We start from the raw sequence: 18,392 nt of genomic DNA on the forward strand, positions 1-18,392 counted from the left end.
TTTGTGGAAATTGCATATTTCATTGTGGCCTCTCATAGATCACAGTTTTATTCATAGGCACCAAAGGCAATAACCCAGCCACATATAGGTTTTTGTTTTCTAGACCTCTAAGCATTTTTTTTCTGAGTCATTTGAACCATTCCTGAGAGAACTTTGTAATTGTCTTATTTGCTGTGAGGGAGCAATCTAAGGACTACTCAGATTGGGTAGAAGCCTTGGTGGGAAAACTTTGGATCTGGGGTAAGGTCATTTTTGAGCCCGGAATATGAATATCTTATTATGACCTCCTTGGGTCTATAAAATAGTCTGAATAGCAAATTGTCTTAATGGTTACATTTCCTTTTCAACAAAGAAAGATTGCCTTTCTGGTTTAAGGAAAAACAGAAGATAACATTGTTCTTCCAACCCAGATGAAATTGTCATAATTTTGATAATATTACAGGAAAACTGCTCCCTAAGTAGTTTGATACCTGTTGGAAAGCCCTTGATTTTTTAGCACAGTTGTCTTACCTCACATTCAGGTCTCCACTGAACGGACTGACTGGTATTAGGATTCCTCAAAGTGTGGGAGGATACAGACTGTATCATAACCCCACCTCTTCCCCCAAGGGCACTTGTTGAAAAGATTCTGAGGGTAGGGCCTCCAAATCTATATTTTGCCAAGAGCTTGCAGGTATCCAAGCACAGCAGGGTGTGAGAACTACCACCCAGGAGATAGATGGGTAAAGCCTCTGTGATCACCAACTTGACTTAACAATGAACTCTTGTTTCTCCTCTCTTTAGGTGCAAATGTAATCTCCACGCCACTGTGTGTGTGTATGACAACAGCAAATTGACCTGTGAATGTGAGCACAACACTACAGGTCCAGACTGTGGGAAATGCAAGAAGAATTATCAGGGTCGGCCTTGGAGTCCAGGCTCCTATCTCCCCATCCCCAAAGGCACTGCAAATACCTGTGAGTAGCTTTGCTCTGTAACACCATATTTTGTGCACGATGAGATGAGCTGAGAGTTCTGCTCAATTTCACTTGCGATTGTGCTTTTTTTGTTTTTATTCTTACCGTTGTCCCATTCCTCTTCAAAATGCAGCTGAAGCTCTAGTCCCTATTTTACCACTTGTAAGCACATTTTCACACTTGGCTCATCTGTTCAATTCAGTCTTCCAACATTCACATCAAATGTGTTGGGAAATGAAGGAAATCAGGAGAAATTTTGCTAAGTGGATGAAACAGGAGATGTTTGTTTTTCTCCACCAAATTAATTTCCAATTAAAATAACAACAGCGTTCAAAACTCCCAATGGTAACTTAATTTTAACCATAAACAACTCCAGAAATTCTCTAAATGTTTGTAATCCCATTTCCCCTACTGGGTAACCTGAGAGATGCTTTGTCCAGAAGATGCTTCCCTGTCTGATCTTACCATAGCCTTAGCTATGCCCAGGGAAATAATTGGCTTTTTCCGAATTCCAGCAGTTGAGGTCATGCTTGGCATGGATCCTGTTAGCAAAAGCCACCTTTTGACACAGAGTGTGATTGTAGGCCTTGCAGGTGCTACATTAAGTTAAGGAACGTCTGTGTGTATGTGAAAAGACCATTGGCCTTATCTGTGTTTACAGGAACCATAACAGGTGCCCCATTACCACTCATGTGTATGCCCCACTAAAATCCCTGAACATCCATAGGAAAACACACTCTGACACGCTCAGGCAGAGAAATGATTACTTTCAGAATAAACTGCCCAATTCCATGGGTGGACCGATTAGCCACCTGTAAAAGCCAAAGGTTTTCCCTCTTTCAAAAGTAGAGGAGGGGTGAGGTTGAGAATATACCTAGTAAGTGAGAAATAACAGAAATAGCAGGACAGTGAGCAGTGGGAGAATGAGGGCTTGAAAAGCCACTCACTCTGTGCAAGGCTAAGAATGTTATCAGGTACTTCAAAGCAGCAGCTGTGAGAAACCAAAATCTAAAAACTAGTATCACAGGAACCAGGACCTTATCAAGTTAAGTGTAAGAGTAATGAAGCGAGAAACAAGCCATGAAGTAAGGGGGCATGAAATTATGATAAAATTTCTATGAGGCAGAAAAAAAATTCTTCAAAAGATTTTTTAAAATCCCTATTTGTAAGGGTATTCAGTTTCTTTCTGTGTTAAAGAAAAATTGACAGTCTAGCTCCTAAAATTAATACATAAAACTCTATTGAACAGAAATGTTGATTTTTCAAGGTGATTTTATTAACAGAGACTCTTTTGGCCATCCTCAATTGTTCAGGGCCATAGACTCATGAATTCAGAAAGAATCACAAGGTTATTTGTTTGAGAGACCCTGTGGCTGCCTACCAAGGGTCCCTATCACCATACTAGTCATATTTGCTTTAAAGGTTTCCCAAAATGAAAGTGGCTCGGATTTCATTTTTGGTGTCTGCTGCTTCTTTAGTGGGACAAGATGGAACAGAGGAAAGTTCACAGACACCTGCCAGCCTTCTAGCTCATCCTCAGGGCTGACCAACTTGACAAGGCTACCAGAAAGGCAGCTGGAGTGGGCTGCTACTAAAGGCATTGGTTGCTATTCTAACATGACTTCTTCTGCTTGTAACTGAGCTTCGAAGTCTTTTATTTCAAGACCTTTTCACTAGGAAGAGCTTCTTGTGCTAGCCAAGCTTGCTCACTGTGATGGGTTTCTTGTATTCTCCATGCACATGATTTACTTACCCATCATCTTTTGCACATTGCAGAAGATCACCAATTACTCCCTGGCCAAAGGAATGCAACCTCTTCCAATTTTCTTTGTGGATTCTATTGCTTATCAATCCCTTATTCTTCAAGTGGCCTTTTGTATACTTATAGACTTGTCCCCATCTTTGTTACAGTAGGAAGATGACAGGGGTCATAATGCCCAAGGGGGCCCAAGTCAATGTTTCTTTCAGTCTTTAGTATGCAGAAATTAAATGAAAGATTTTAGAGATGACTTCAGTGGTTCAGTCTTGCAATGGAAAAGCCTTACAGTGGAAAGAACCCCTTAAATTAAATTTCTGATACATCAGACTGTGCTTTAAAATGTCCAAGGACGGAAATAAACAATTCAGTGGTTTAGTACACAGGTTCCTGGATCAAATACAGTTTATCTATTCACTAGCTGTGTGACCTTGAAAAAGTTAAACTAACCTCTCCAACACTTGGTTTCCCACCTGTAATGTGAAAATAATAACAGTTCTTACCTCATAGGGATTTTGAGAGAATTGAATGGCCTACTGCGTGTAATGTGTTCAGCATAACACCTGTCACCAAATAGGTGTTCAAAAATAATTTTGATTTTGGAATTTTTTTCATAAGGCATGCTTGTTCATTATTGGACAGGTTTCATTGTTATAAAACTTATTTATTAATATCAATATTATCTCCTAATTTCCAGTGGGTTTTTTTCTCTTTAAGTAGTGAAAGAGTATATGATCCCTGTTTCTTTTCTTCTCCAGGTTAACATCATCATCCTTTTTCATATAATAAGATTTTCATGTCTCTTGTGGGGTTGCTTGCCCTAGAAGTCATCTAATTTTTTAGTGTGAAAATGTCAGCCAAGCTCAAGACTCTGGCACTGTTGTGATTCTTATTCATACCGGCTTTTTCTTACACACATGCATACATGCTTTTGTGTGCATGACACACACACACACACACACACACACACACACACAACTCTAGGTGGTGCATCACAGGTCAGTTATTTAAGAGGAACACTTAGGATATGTCATATCCTAATACAAAAGTACAAAACCTAAGAAGTAAAAAAAGAGTGGCTACAATCTCTGAGCCCTCAACGTCAACTTCTCAATGGCTTCGAAAGGCTATGCATCCTGGATAATCTCTTGATTTAGCAGAATCTCCGCAGCCAGGATAATTTTTTTTAAGTTTTCATTTATTTTGAGAGATAGAGAGTGAGAGCAGAGGAGGGCAGAGAGAGAGGGAGACAGAGAGAATCCCAAGCAGGCTCTGCACTGTCAGCACAGAGCCTGATGCAGGGCTCGAACTCATGAACCACAAGATCATGCATGACCTGAGCCGAAATCAAGAGTTGGACACTTAACTGACTGAGCCACGCAGGTGCCCCCAGGGTAATTTTTTAGTAGGAAGGTCAATTCCTGTCCACTCTTAGCAAAAGAACTAAGAGAACTTCATTAAACTAGAAAATTAGAAGATCTCCATTCACAGACAATTAACCCATCACCCAGAGGTACTATAAACCAGGAGTTTGCTGGGAATTTTATGACTTTGGAAGTCCTGAATTCTGGAGCATCTCCAAGGCCACTTTTGTAAGGAGCATGTAGAGCCAGGAGAGAAGAATACAGATCCCCAACATTCTAAAATAGAGCCACCCCTATTTAAATAGGGGTGGAATAGAATTTTTAAATTCTAAAATAGAGCCACACCCCATCTGTGAGACACATCACATTTCCCTATGCTTTTCACTGCCATAGGCTTGGCAGAGGCAGAAGTAATAACTCTTGTGATTATATTTTTATTCACCATGTTTTTTATTCAAGACCAGTGTGTTTTCTTCTTGGTCTTTTAAAGCCAAATATATATATATATATATATATATATATATATATATATATATATATATATCAGAATGTTTTCCTTGTTTTTCTACAAAGCTTATGTTTTCTCTGTAAGGCATCTTCTCCCCATTGATCTTCATTCTATTTTTGATAGTATTCTCAGCGTCCTTTAATTTATTTTCTGTCTTCAAAGTAGATGGCAACTCTGTCCAAATTCATGCTTCATCATGATTCACTTGATTGCTATTGTCCAGCTCATTAATAAAAGTATTAAGTAGCACATCTTTAAATTTCTGATCCCTGTGGAATAACACACAATATTTTTCTACATATATATGCTAAAAACTCAATAATTAACTTTTAAGAACTATAACTGTAAGAAAGATAGTACAATACCATCCACACCTCTGCTTCCCAAAGTGTGTTCTATGACCCTTTAATGAATTCCATGGTCAAATAAGTTTGGAAAATGCTATAAACTATACTGACTCTTAAGATATTCATATTACCTTATTAAAAACTTGAGAATCTGATAGTAAAGTAACCTATTTTACCCTGTGTTTCCCAAAATTAACTGTTCATGGAACATTTAATAATTTTCTATAAAACACTCTTTGGGGGATCTGCTGCACTAAACAATTTCTACAGCCTAGTGATAGAAATGTCATGAAGACAGACAGAAAGCCCATCTAGTTCCACTGTATTCAATCTTTCACTTTCTTCTTACCTACACAGTCTAATATTCTTCAAAGAAAGAAAATTAAATTGGTCTGACATTGACATTATTTGTTTGTTCAGAAATCCAACTTGAATTGTTACACAATATCTAGGTCTCCTCTGAGTAATGGAAAATAATTTGATGATCGTTCTGTTATTTTCTCTAGTATTAAATTCACATTGACCAATTTATATTTTCCCAGGTGTACACATGTGTGTGTCATTATCCAGACAATTTCCTAAGTGCTTTACATGCATTAGCTCATTCTTAACTCACAACATTCTTATAAGGTAGATGCTGTTAGTTTCATTTTACAGACATGGATTTTGCAGACTACTGAGGACGAGTATTAAGGTTTCCATGACTAGTCAGGGTGAGCAGGAGGATTTGAACCCACATATATCTTGACTCCAAGGACTGCACATTGTACTATATTGCTTCTCAGGTTAAAGTTTAATGACTTCCTCTGTTCTCCACTGGGGTATGCACATTCTGACACCTGCTTAAACAAGTCAGTCTTCTCTAAACCTGGTCTCTCCTACTTCTCTTCCTAGACTTCTGCTTGTTATTTCTTTGCCTTCAGAGACTCCCCATCTGCCCTTGCTTTCAATTTTCAAGCTCCCCACCCCTGCTTCTTCTCAGTCTACAGTTTTTTTTCCTTACCATTCCTGTCTATTCCTGTGGTTTTAGCTCTTAGTATTATTGGTTTGATAGTAATCAGCCAATTACAGCCTAGAATTGCTCTAATGAATCCACACTGGTTTTTCCAGCTGTCTATGAAGATCTCAAAGTCCACATGCTGGACACTGAATTTATTCCTTTCTCCAAATTGCCTTTCTGTCACTTTCTATTTTAATTCTCCTTTTTCAAGACTGCTGCTCAATGTCAACTCCTCAGTGAAGCCTACCTAGATTCTCCCACGCAAAATTAACTGCTCTTTTCGCTCTAGATTTTTGATAGCGTATGTACGCTTACAGTTGGTTGACTTTCTATGACCAAGACTGTAATAATAATAATGGTAGCTTCTATTTATTAAGTTTACCACAGGCTTTTATAGTTTGTGAAGTGCTTTCTTGCATTAAATTCTTATAACAATCCTCATGGGGTGTGTGCTATTTTTATCTCCATCTGACAGATAAGAAAGCACAGGCACACAAAGATCACTAAGTAAGTTTTTCCAAGGTCACACAGCAAATACGTCACAGAACAAGATTTATTACTTTTTAAAAATATAATTATTTTCAAATTGGTTTCCATGCAACACCCAGTGCTCGTCCCAACAGGTGCCCTCCTCAATGCCCATCACCCACTTTCCCCTCCCCCCACCCCCCATCAACCCTCAGTTTGTTCTCAGTATTTAAGAGTCTCTTATGGTTTGCTTCCCTCCCTCTCTGTAACATTTTTCCCCCTTCCCCTCCTCCATGGTCTTCTGTTAAGTTTCTCAGGATCCACATAAGAGTGAAAACATATGGTGTCTGTCTTTCTCTGCCTGACTTATTTCACTTATCATAATACCCTCCAGTTACATCCACAATGCTACAAATGGTCAGATTTCATTCTTTCTCATTGCCAAATAGTATTCCGTTATATGCGTAAACCACATCTTTATCCATTTGTCGGTTAATGGACATTTAGACTCTTTCCATAATTTGGCTGTTGTTGAAAGTGCTGCTATAAACATTGGGGTACAAGTGCCCCTATACATTAGCACTCCTATATCCCTTGGGTAAATTTCTAGCAGTGCTATTGCTGGGTCCTAGGGTAGATCTATTTTTAGTTTTTTGAGGAACCTCCACACTGTTTTCCAGAACAGCTGCACCAGTTTTAATTCCCACCAGCAGTGCAAGAGGGTTCCTGTTTCTCCACATCCTCTCCAGCATCTATAGTGTCCTGATTTACTGAATAAGATTTAAACTCAGGTCTATATGACTTCAAGAGCTAAAATGTTAGCAATTTAAGAACAGTACCATACTGTATTTCTGGCCTTTATAAATGCTTGTGGAATTAACTATTTTGTGAATGACTAAGAAAACCTAAATAAGGCTGTAATGTGCATGCGGTACATTGACCTCCCATCCATTTTCCCCTGTCTCCTGGAATGTATGGTCTTCACAGCTCAGCAGCTCTAACACAAAGGTCTACAATCTCCTACAGGAAGAGCCAGCCATCTTGGAGGAAATACAACAGGGAAAAGACTCATTTTTTTTCAAGGGTACTCATAACCCATCTGACCATCTAGAGATGGCACATTGGCTGGCTGAGCTTCCCAGACTTCCGCAAATGTCATTCATGGCCTCACTGACTTGAGCACTGTCAGATTCTGCCCACCAGCCTTTCAGGCTGAGACCCCTGGTTCTACAGCACAATAAGAGAGGACTTTCCTCTCAGAGCCATATATATATGTGCCATATATATACATGCCAAGCTGTCAGCCCAATATACAAAACCAGAATACCAAATTATTCATGTATAACCATCAATCCACACAGTCTTTATCTGAAGCTCATGGGACCAAATATGACTTGGAATTCAAAACTGTTGGGATTTTAAAAGGTAATACATATATTGTAGACATATATTATAACCATTTTCACAGCACAATATGAGGTAGCACCACTTGAAAACATTGTAATATTTCTGCAGCAAACCTCTGATTATTCTCACCTTATGCCCCTTTCACTCAGGTTTTACCACCAAATTAGTTCAGAGCATGTTATGTTGTGCTGGAGGTAAATTTGGGAGAAAAAAAAAACTTTTAATTTTCAGAGTTGTTGTTTGAAGATTGGAGATAAGAGATAGGGACCTAAAATAAATTAAGAGATGGTATAGAGTGGTTGTTACAGGTGCAAGCTCTACAACCTGGATCTCTGGATTCAAATCAGTTTCCTTAAGAGACGATCTTAGGCAAGCTGTTTGTTTTTGAGTTTCTCCCATCCATAGAATAAACCTGAGTGTTGACCTCATAATGTTGTCATTAAAATTAAATGGATTAATGCATGTAAGGTATTTACATTTTTTAATGTTTTTTATTTTATTTTTGAGAGAGAGAGAAAGAGCACGAGTGGGGGAGGGGTAGAGAAAGAGGGACACACAGACCCCAAGCAGGCTTCAGGCTCTGAGCTATCAGCACAGAGCCCAAAGCGGGACTCGAACTCACAAACTATGAGATCATCACCTGAGCTGAAGTCAGCACTCAACCAACTAAGCCACCCGGGTGCCCCAAATGCATGTAAGGTATTTAGAACAGAGGCAGACACATAGTAAGCACACAATGGAATGAGATGCTATTGTCATTATAATTTCACTGAGATCTAACACATGGACTCATCCCAGCCGGATGTGTAAATCCTCCTTTTGGAGATAACAGCTATGTAGGGAGATAAATTATGTCCAGATCCCAGCTTATTCACGTAGAATATGAAATAACTGTTATGGTATTCAGAATATTTAAGTCCTCATGACCAGTGTATTCTCTCCCTTGTAATTGAGACTCCTTGCAGAGCCAGATAATAATCAGAAGGTTGCTTGGTGAGCATGACATCAGGAAATTTAAATGACTCTAATGCTAATAACATGAGACTGAAACATCCTGACACATCCATCCTGCCACAGAGTCAGCCTCCTTAATGCCAACAGAACACTGCAGGCCTGAAAGCTTTCAGGTTGCCCCTCCCTCTTCCTGAAACAGTGCTGGGCCAGCAGTGCTACCATATGCCTTGGGATGCTGCTCCTTTCTCGGCCTCCCCCTTCTGATTGGCCAGTCTTCCATTCTTCAGATCTGCCAATAGGCTACATCAGGTTGATGTCACCTATATCAAGTCAATCACATACACTCAGGTCCTTCTGTTGTAAGATGACTTTAGCTATCTTTGATTGGATCATTTATATGGTGATTTCACACTATAATTCTATGAAGGCAACCTTATTTCCTTTACTTTCAAGTTCCCGGCAGACAACTCACTGTGCCTCCTATCAACACAGTGGGACCAGGGATTAGGGCTGGAAGGACATTGGAAATTATTGCCCCAGAATACAAATGAGGCTGCAGAGTGTTTTCTTCCTCATCACCCACCTCTTCTTCAACTGGGTTTTTTGAAATTATAGCTCCCGATGGCCACAGCCTGGCTTCCCCTGAAGATCTAGCCATCTACTTGATGGGCTTTTTTCAAACCATCTATCACAACAGTGGTAATATTTCCTCTCATTTTGAGGCATGCCAAATCTGTGTCCCTTCTGATTTCCTCTTGATGAAAAGCTGCCGACTTTGCATTGATTCTCAGAAGGAGTTATGACTCTTAGCACTGCATTAATCTGCTTTGGAAGATTAGGATGTTTATTTTTGTGATCTCCATCATGTTGCTTAACTATGCCCCCTTTAGCCATTTACTTGGTGGGAGGGTTAGTAAAATTGAAAACAGAAAGAGAAGGAGAAGGAGAAAGAGGAGAACGGGAAGAAGAAAATGATTGTATAATTCTACTAAGTTCTCATCCTCCTAATTGTAGCAAATTCCTTTAAAACAAACATTAAACTAAATACAGGAGTGGAAGGGCCAGTTGAGGAAGGACTAGCTATAAGTGCCTACAGTTGAGGAAGGACTAGCCCTAAGTGTCTTCTCATTCTTTTGATACACGAAACCCTTTGGCTTATTCAACGTGTGTGTGTATCTCTGACTGAAGGAGCATTTTCTATATACCATGTATTGCAGAACCTTCCTCTCAAACTCATGCATACCTGTGCTTCATTTCCTCAATGCAAGTTCAGCAGTGTCTAATCAGACAAGGATTAGGAATTAACTGTTCCAATGTTGAATTTAAAAGTGTTGACTTGGGCAAGGCTCTCTCTTTCTTCTCTTTGTGCATTCAGTTTCCTCTTTTCTAAAATGAAAAGCTCGATGAGATTATTTCTTAACTCCCTGTCTGCTCTTCATTTTTAAATTACTCTTTCTGAATTAGCCTACCTGGTATCGTGCTTCCTGTCTGTCTACCTATCATCTGTTTATCTTTCCCAAGTATTTTTGAGGTTGTTTCAGAGGTGAGGTTTAACCTAATGAAGCTTGAGTTTTAGGATTCCTCATCAGAATCCTTCTAACCTTAAAAAAATAAATTTTATATTTAATTTTATATTTTAAAGTTAATATTCTTTTTCTCAAAGAGAGCTCCCAGATTTGAATATGCTTTAGACCTCCACAAAATCTGTACTTTCCCTTGGGTGGCTTAGGGGAAAAGACAAATACAACTAAGAGTATCCAAATAGAGAGTTAAAAAAAGATGTGAAAGAAGGAATGGAAGGCAAACAAGCCAAATATTAAATGAGTTTACCCAGTTGAGCACCAGGTTGTGTTCTGAAGCACTGCACTTTCTAGAAGGCAAGGAATATCGTATAACTCTGGCTATCAGAATGAAGTAAATGTTCAGAGAGAACAAAAGTACCCATTAACTCTGAACTCTGAGAAATATCTCAGTTGAACATTTTATAGGGGACAAGATCATATTATGGCCAAAAGTATTTTCATTTGATAGAAACCATTTTGGTAACAAGTGATAAAGTTTTGCTCAAATATACTTTGAGCAGCTTTTCTGTACCAGGCATTGTCCCAGGCAGATACTAGAAATACAGAAAGGAATGAGACATGGTGACTATCCTTCAGACCTCTCAGACAGACACACAAACAATTATAAGTAAGTTGATAAGTTTTTTAGGGAGGTCTGTACAAAGAGGTGTGTGATCACAGGGAGTGGCTATTTCACATCAGGGAGATGAAAAAAGAAGGGAAAGAATAACTTCCAAGCTCAATTTTAAGGGTAAAAATATTCTTTACCTAATACTTATTACTTCACAGGGAGTGTTTAAGAACTGCCAACATGTGTCTAGATAATCTGACTCTCATCCCCGTGGTTCATGGGCACTTTCTGTGTTGTCAGATGAAATTATATTCATTTATTCATCCTTTACAGACCCCAAAGAAGCCCACCTTTCATGAATGACAGCCCTCTTGTCTTACTCTTGGAAGGCTTCTCATGGCTTACCTTACTCTTTTTTAATGACTGTAATGGGTTTATTAAATTCTTTAGTTGTCTGTAGAGAACCCAGACCAAGGTGTTTGGACAGTACAATAAGGAACATTTGGAAAAATAATAGTAATAATAACATTCAAAAATGTACTAATGGCTATCCCTTGGTGTTCACATATTTTCTACTTCAAAAATCTTTATGCCAGCAAACAGTTTAAAAGGCTTTTCTAAGGAATTCCCATTTTACAGCAATGGAATAGAAAGTGACTCACCTGACACTACCCCAAAAAATTGTAAGCCACAAAATGAGGAAGGGGCTGAATTTTAAGCATCCAAAATGTTAGGTAATGGAAAACATCTTCATGAGGAAAATAAGATCTCAGAATGGCCTTGCTTGGCAAGCTTTGTACAGCTGCAGTGAACATTTCTTCCTGCGCTAGCATCCCCAAAGGAATGGAAACATTTCTGCATCGTTCTAATGTACTCAGCTGCAGCAAGTACTGCATTAAATAGTCTTGCCGGTTCGCTCTCTCTCCAGCTGCCTGGCCAAACATCCTGAGAACTTCGCCTTGCATTATGCATGGCCCTCTAACTCCATGTAAGTTTCAAAACACCCAAAAAGTCTCTTTCTGCCATCCTAACTTCCATTCTCATTGACGGATTACAAAAGGCAAGCAGTTCTGATGGAGCAGGATTTTCAATCATGGGGGAATTTGGAGCTTCTGCCATTGATACTAAAATTGTGATGCTGCCATTATACCTCACTCAACAGGGGATTTACGAAAGAAAGAAAGAAAGAAAGAAAGAAAGAAAGAAAGAAAGAAAGAAAGAAAGAAAGAAAGAAAGAAAGAAGAAAGACAAAGAAGAAAGGAAGAAGGAAGAAGAAGGAAGAAGTGCCAGGAATTACTTCCAAGGAAGGAAGACTTTCCATTCTTCCTGAATTCTTAAGTCCTCCTAAGTCCTTGCATCCGTCCTTCCTTAATCTTCCGCCTTCCTTACTTCCTCCTTCCCTTCCTTCCCCCCCTCCCTCCCTCCCTCCCTCCCTCCCTCCCTCCCCCTCCCCCACCTAAAAAGATTGATTTCAGTACAAGTCCCCTGTCACGCTGCAGCAAAGATAGTCTGCCAAAGTATCGGTCAGGAACTCAGCAGTCCTTTGAAGAGATTGCTTTCAGCATGGAATTCAGTTCAGAGGACAGAGTTAAAACACAGAAATGGAAACTTAGATTTCCAGTTTGGGTCGAAGAGTAATCAGTAACTAAGCTGAAGCGCCATAAACCCTGTGCATTTAAAAATCAAGAGATTTTGAATGTATTTAATAACTGAAAATAAAATTTCACTCCTTCCAAGGTTTTTAAAAAATCATGGTACGCTTTAATTCCTTCATACCCCTCCCCATTAGGAAATAGGAAAATGGCTCTTGGTTTTAAAGAATACACAGCTAGAAATCTCTGAGTAAGTTACGATGATTAAGTAGGTTATGCCAAATGTCAGATGTTAAAACAAGCAGAGGGCAGTTGTTCAAAGATAAATACTAAAATAGAAGTTTAATGATTCCTACATTTACCACCTGTTTGGAGCACACTCCAGTGATGTGGAGAACAAGTCTGAACAGCTCCTTAACAGCTATCACTTATTGACAGTGTACCATGTGTCAGACATTTTTATGGATTGTTTCATCCAATCCTCACAGCAGCCCTATGCAGTAGGTAGTATCAGCCCCCTTCAGTTGAGGAAACAGGCATAGAGAGGCTGGGAACCTGCCTGAAGTCATCACCCAGCTAATCAGTTGCAAAGCTGGCCTCTCAGTTCTGTCTGATTCCCATCTCATGCTCCCATCCATACCCCTACCCAACTTTAGTGGAGAAGATATAAATCTCTGACTCTTAATTAGCAGTATCTTTCATTGTATTGCTTGCTTGATGAACCCACTATATCAATAACAGTAATCATAGTAAAGACGGATGTAGTCCACACTACCTGCCAAGCAGCATTTTGAGTATTTTACATGTATCAATTTGTGTGATCTTTGCAGCAACCCTAAGAGGTAGGAAACCAAGCTACAGAGAGCGTAAGCAACTTGCCCAAGGTCACACAGTCAGTGAGTGTAAGAGCAAAGCTTCAAACCCAGGCAGCCTGGCTCCCATGCCCCTGCTCTCAGGACAGACTAAATTCATGTCCACTTTTGTACCAAGTCCATTGCATTCTGCAATGGTGCCACCACCTTAGCACAACCTGTAAATTAAAGTGGAAGCTGAGAAAATTGATGAACTGCATGATCAATATGAACAACCTAATGTATTCTTGAATTATTCTGCTCAATTAAGTTTCTATTACAGAGTTTAATCCACATATCTGACAAGTAAAAGAGGGCTAAAAATGATGGTTATGCGAAATTAATCAAATAAAGGGCCAAATGACTTTCAACAGCTAACATATGTGTCTCATCACACATTTAAAGAGATCTGTTGCACGTGTGGAGATATTTACACAGGTCCACACGGTGTATATTTGGCACTCTATGCCCGGAACATAAGCCTAGCTTAAAATCTGTTTTGAACCACATACAGTGCCACAAAATGTTTATTGACCTTAGAGGCAGGCACAAAATGTTTGATGTCATGAAGCAGTCTTGAACCAGCTGTTGAAGTTGAGCATTAATTTCCCAACCCTGATAAGTTCAGGAGTTCTAGAATGAAAGCAAAAACGGTTTTGATGGATGAATATATGTCTTTCTGTTTCTGTGCATATTTCCTAATGATCTGAATGTTATTTAGTGTTAAGTTTCTGAGATTTTTATATTAAGTTAAAGATATCATGTATTAATAACTGTCTAACAATTTTTCTTTATTGTTTTCTTTCTTTCCAGGTATCCCCAGTATTTCCAGTATTGGTAGTAAGTAAAAAAAAGAAAATCACCAAACCAAGTCTAGGCTAGTTCTGTTTTCTTGTTGGGCTCCTAAGACCTATTTTCCCAGTGTCCATTTCTGATGGAAAGGGTATTTTCTTTGTGAACTGAACTGTTGTGTTTGTTCTGTGCAGATATGGTGAGAGCACAGATAAAACAGTTATCCATGTATAACTCCTCTAATACCACAGTTTTCCTGACTACTTTTAATCAATGAAGGCTACCTTTACAGAGGTGCAGTTACTGAGGTAACTATAGCTCATGAGCAAAAGTATAAATAGTCCTGTGTACTCGTACTCAGTAACCAACAACAAACTCAACTTTCTCTTTAGGACTGGGTATGGATTTCTACTGTAATTTTTAAAAGCAGAGAGTGAATACCAACAAATGCTTTAGGCATATTTATTAGAACCCAAGAAAACCAGGGGGAGGGAATTTTAGTAATGTATTGCACTCCAGTCTTTGTGAAGGCCTGAAAGAGGCAGGTTGGCGACCATTAGTTTTCTGGAGGAATGAAAGAATGTATGTCCATTTCTCCCTCCTAAAATACAGCGATCCATCTTTTCCTGACTACTTAGGCTTAAGTTTGATAGAGAATGGGGTATTAAAAAATATATGCAGAATTTAGGAATCTGGCTACTAGAATTCCTGCAAGAAATCTTTTAGTAGAAATAGAAGCAACTGAAACTCCCACTGCCATGGCAGACAGCATCCTCCCAGCTGTCATAGGAGAAACAGACTATAGCTCCTTCTTCACATAGAAAATAATGACACCCCAACACCAAGCCTGAAATGCTCATTAAGGAAATGCCCCACAGCTTTGTGGAGCAGGGTTTTTATATATCTCAGCCTTTCGCTCTGATGGCTAAAACCTTTGAACAATTGTTAGATTAACTGATTCAAAATAGAATACTGAGAAAGCCAAGATTATGTGCTGTAAGTGAAGGGAAGAATTTTCACTGTGGTCTCACCCCTCCCAGACTTCCTCATGGGTGCTGTGCCACCCAGGGTGATTGCAGTGTAAACAACAGCCGCTGAGGTGTTGCAAAACCCAACATCCATCGTGAAAGCAATACTCTGATCATTTGGATAAAAACAACTTCCTCCTTCTTACAAATGCACAGGCAGGTCTTCCAATTTGTAAAGCAACCCGGTGTACTTAAGCTTGTGAATAGGCCCCGACACAGCTTTGTTAAGCACTGGGCATGTTAAATGCCATGAAAATCAGCAGCTTTGTAAATAGAAGTAGTGTCCACATCCTTTTAGATACCGGCCTAATGCTACAGCATGGCCTTTATGATCTTATTGAAATGGCATCAGTGCTACAGACTTGCAGATGGAGAAAGTTCAGCTCTAGTAGTCTCCGGGTTCTGCTTTAGTATCTCCTCTGGCATTTGCCTAATTGTGTGTGTGTGTGTGTGTGTGTGTGTATACATATGTATGTGTGTGTGTGTATACACACACACACATACATATACCCCACAGTAGGCTCCTTTCAGGCCTTGACAATTTCATTTGCATATGCATTTGTGAGCAAAAGGGAACCAAATGGAAGCAAGCTGGCACAGACTATTGAGGCTGCTGTGGCAGTCTGGCCTATCCAATCTTCAGAAATGGATGGATGGAAAGTAGTTCTTTGGCGCTGGGGTGTGTTTCTGTTCACGGTGTCAGTCATGTGTTGCATGGAATCTCTGACCGTACAGCTCACTGGACATTTCATTCGGCCGCCTCCGCCACATGCCCCATCTCTGAGCATCAGCAGATGTTGACCTTTTACACCCTGATTCAGGAAATCCCACTTTTGTTTGGCTTTGTTTTATTTTGAAATGGGTGGTGACCTGAAAGGATGCTTTGTTGTGCCTTTGGCAAATGTATCAACCTTTTTTTAATCAGGAGCCTAGGAAAATTTAACTCCTTAATGCCTAGCGAAAACCCTCTAACAAAGTGATAGTTTGTAACCTGACCTCATTGTGCCTTTGGCAGCTCCTTTTGGAGCCCCGTGGGTGTTTCCTCAGATTTCTCCAGCAAACAGGATGTAAAAGCTTCCAGGAGGATGTAAAAGCTTCCAGGAGTCACCCAACATCACACACAACTAGCTTGCCTATTGCTGGCTTTAAAGTCAAGAGATTTACGATAAAACCATCAAACATGATTGTATCTTCTAGGCTGCTTAAATGGCATTTGCACATTCCTTCTTTGTGGTGCTCCTCATAAGGTGTTCCTTGTGTGCACTAGTGTATTCCTTTCCTCTCCAAAGGGCAAGAATTCCTGCATAGAGGACTCACGGCCTATTCCACAGGGTGCAGGAAGGAGGTTTCCAAGGTATAAGCTAGAGAAGAGGGAGTTGCTTGGGTTTTTAACTAAGTTTGGGTGTTTCCCAGGGCTTTGGCCTTTATCCCAAAGAAAGAAGCAATGAGCATAATTCCACCAAGTACATAGACAATGCCATTATAACAGATGTAATACCCATGAGACTCCCATCACCAAAGCATATTTCAAGGAAAGGGAATGATATATACTACTGATGTAAATTATTGATTTATGTAACCATAAATTCACATACGTATGCTATATACACAATGGCTAAAGATTTTCAAGCCCTGATAGATTTCAGTATAGATCTCAAACTGTCAATACCAGTATTACGGTTCAAATGCATCGACAGAGTGGTCATCCTTTCCGATCATCTGCTAAAAATGTTTTTGAAACAAATTTCTCATTAAGATCATTTGTTGTACCTGCTATTGTCTATTTATTAGGAAATAGGCTTCCCAATCATTTCAAAGGTCCTTGATTTAAAACTTGGTCATTTTGATGTGTTTTTGACCATGGCTGAAAAAAATACTGGTGATATTGTCAGCAATTAATGAATCCCAAAAATATATCTATAGTCATTTGAGCCTTGTGATCTCTGTTACTACTTTACCTAATGGGGCAGTAATTCATTCAGGTTTCATTCTTTTTTAATAAAATGTATCACACACTGATAAGTAAACATTCACAATTTTACCCAAGTGAACATTTGTTGATGCTGATGATGCAAATTAAGAGTTGGTTTGGTGTGGATGTTTTTGCTAGAGTGATAAACTAATGATTACCTTCTAGCATATATTATCTGATCTTTAGTCCTGAAAAGCAAGTGATTTCCCTAATATGTTAAACATTATACAGACCATAATTAGAATAAGAACTGGCCTAATGTGCACATAGCTTTGTGTGGGTTATTATCACTTAAGAAAGCAGATGACAGATGAGTCCGAGGTTAAAGGTAGGCCAGCCACTGAAATGGAAGATCACATCAGGAAACACCATTTCAGACAACTTGAAAATTTTTAATAAGTAAAGATATTTCTTAGAAAAGCAACAAAAGAAAGGAGAGATGTAAACGTTCTTTGAACCCAAGTATACATTATTTCTTTAAATTACTTTTAAGTGGCTGAGACCATGATATATAAAGCATAGAATATTGGTGGAAGTGTTTGGATATCCTCTCCTCTCTACCTCATTCAATTAGAAATCATGGTTCACTTACAGGAAATATTCCATTTTCCTGTTTTCTCTTATAATGAGCATTCCCTTCATCATGGAGTTAAACTTAATCTCTAATTTGATTTAACTGACGGGACTGTGGAACAAGGGAGATGCTAGCTGCAGGGATCCAATAGCCTGTTGAGAAAGCCCAGAGATGTTTTCATACTTGAAAATATTTGATGCCAGTTGGAGACCTTGTAAAAGTTGTGTTCCATACAGCATCCAGATATTTCTGTTCGGCACCGATTTGCTGTAGAAACCTGGATCATGAGGAAAATAATGAGGTTAATCATTTCCCCACCCAAGGGTTATTAGTAATCATGTTCATCTATCTAGACATCTGCAGTGTTTGTTTTTTTTTTCCCTTTGCTTTAATACTTCTAAATCCCCCAAATAAAAGTTTCATTTGAATTGCCCTTTAACTAATTAGGTTTTATATAATGAGGAAAAAAATTATCAGGCTAGTGTAGCTATATGGCAAATTGCATGGTGTGCTACATTAATTTTGAACTGTTTGCTGATGTTCTAGAAGGAAAGCTCAGGTCCCAGGTGAAATGCCTTTGGGACTTTGTTATATCATGTACCCAGTATCCTCATCACAGATCCATTTCATATTTGTGTAACTAGCATTTCACATTCATGAAACCTTTGTGGTTATCCTAAAATTGAATGA

General features: G+C 39.1%; 1 protein-coding gene across 4 annotated transcripts in view; it reads left to right on the top strand.

Annotated features, from left to right (window-relative positions):
- The window catches only part of NTNG1 (netrin G1), a 332,598-nt gene that overhangs the window by 247,934 nt on the left and 66,272 nt on the right, over positions 1 to 18,392 (top strand). For all 4 annotated transcript variants that reach the window (XM_030327471.1, XM_032594348.1, XM_030327473.1 and 1 more), the window contains exons 3-4: positions 784 to 956; positions 14,150 to 14,176. In XM_030327471.1, the coding sequence (XP_030183331.1) occupies positions 784 to 956; positions 14,150 to 14,176 (200 nt within the window). The remainder of the gene's footprint in view (positions 1 to 783; positions 957 to 14,149; positions 14,177 to 18,392) is intronic.

The sequence above is a fragment of the Lynx canadensis genome, chromosome C1 (genome assembly GCF_007474595.2).
Source record: "Lynx canadensis isolate LIC74 chromosome C1, mLynCan4.pri.v2, whole genome shotgun sequence".
Taxonomy (NCBI): domain Eukaryota; kingdom Metazoa; phylum Chordata; class Mammalia; order Carnivora; family Felidae; genus Lynx; species Lynx canadensis.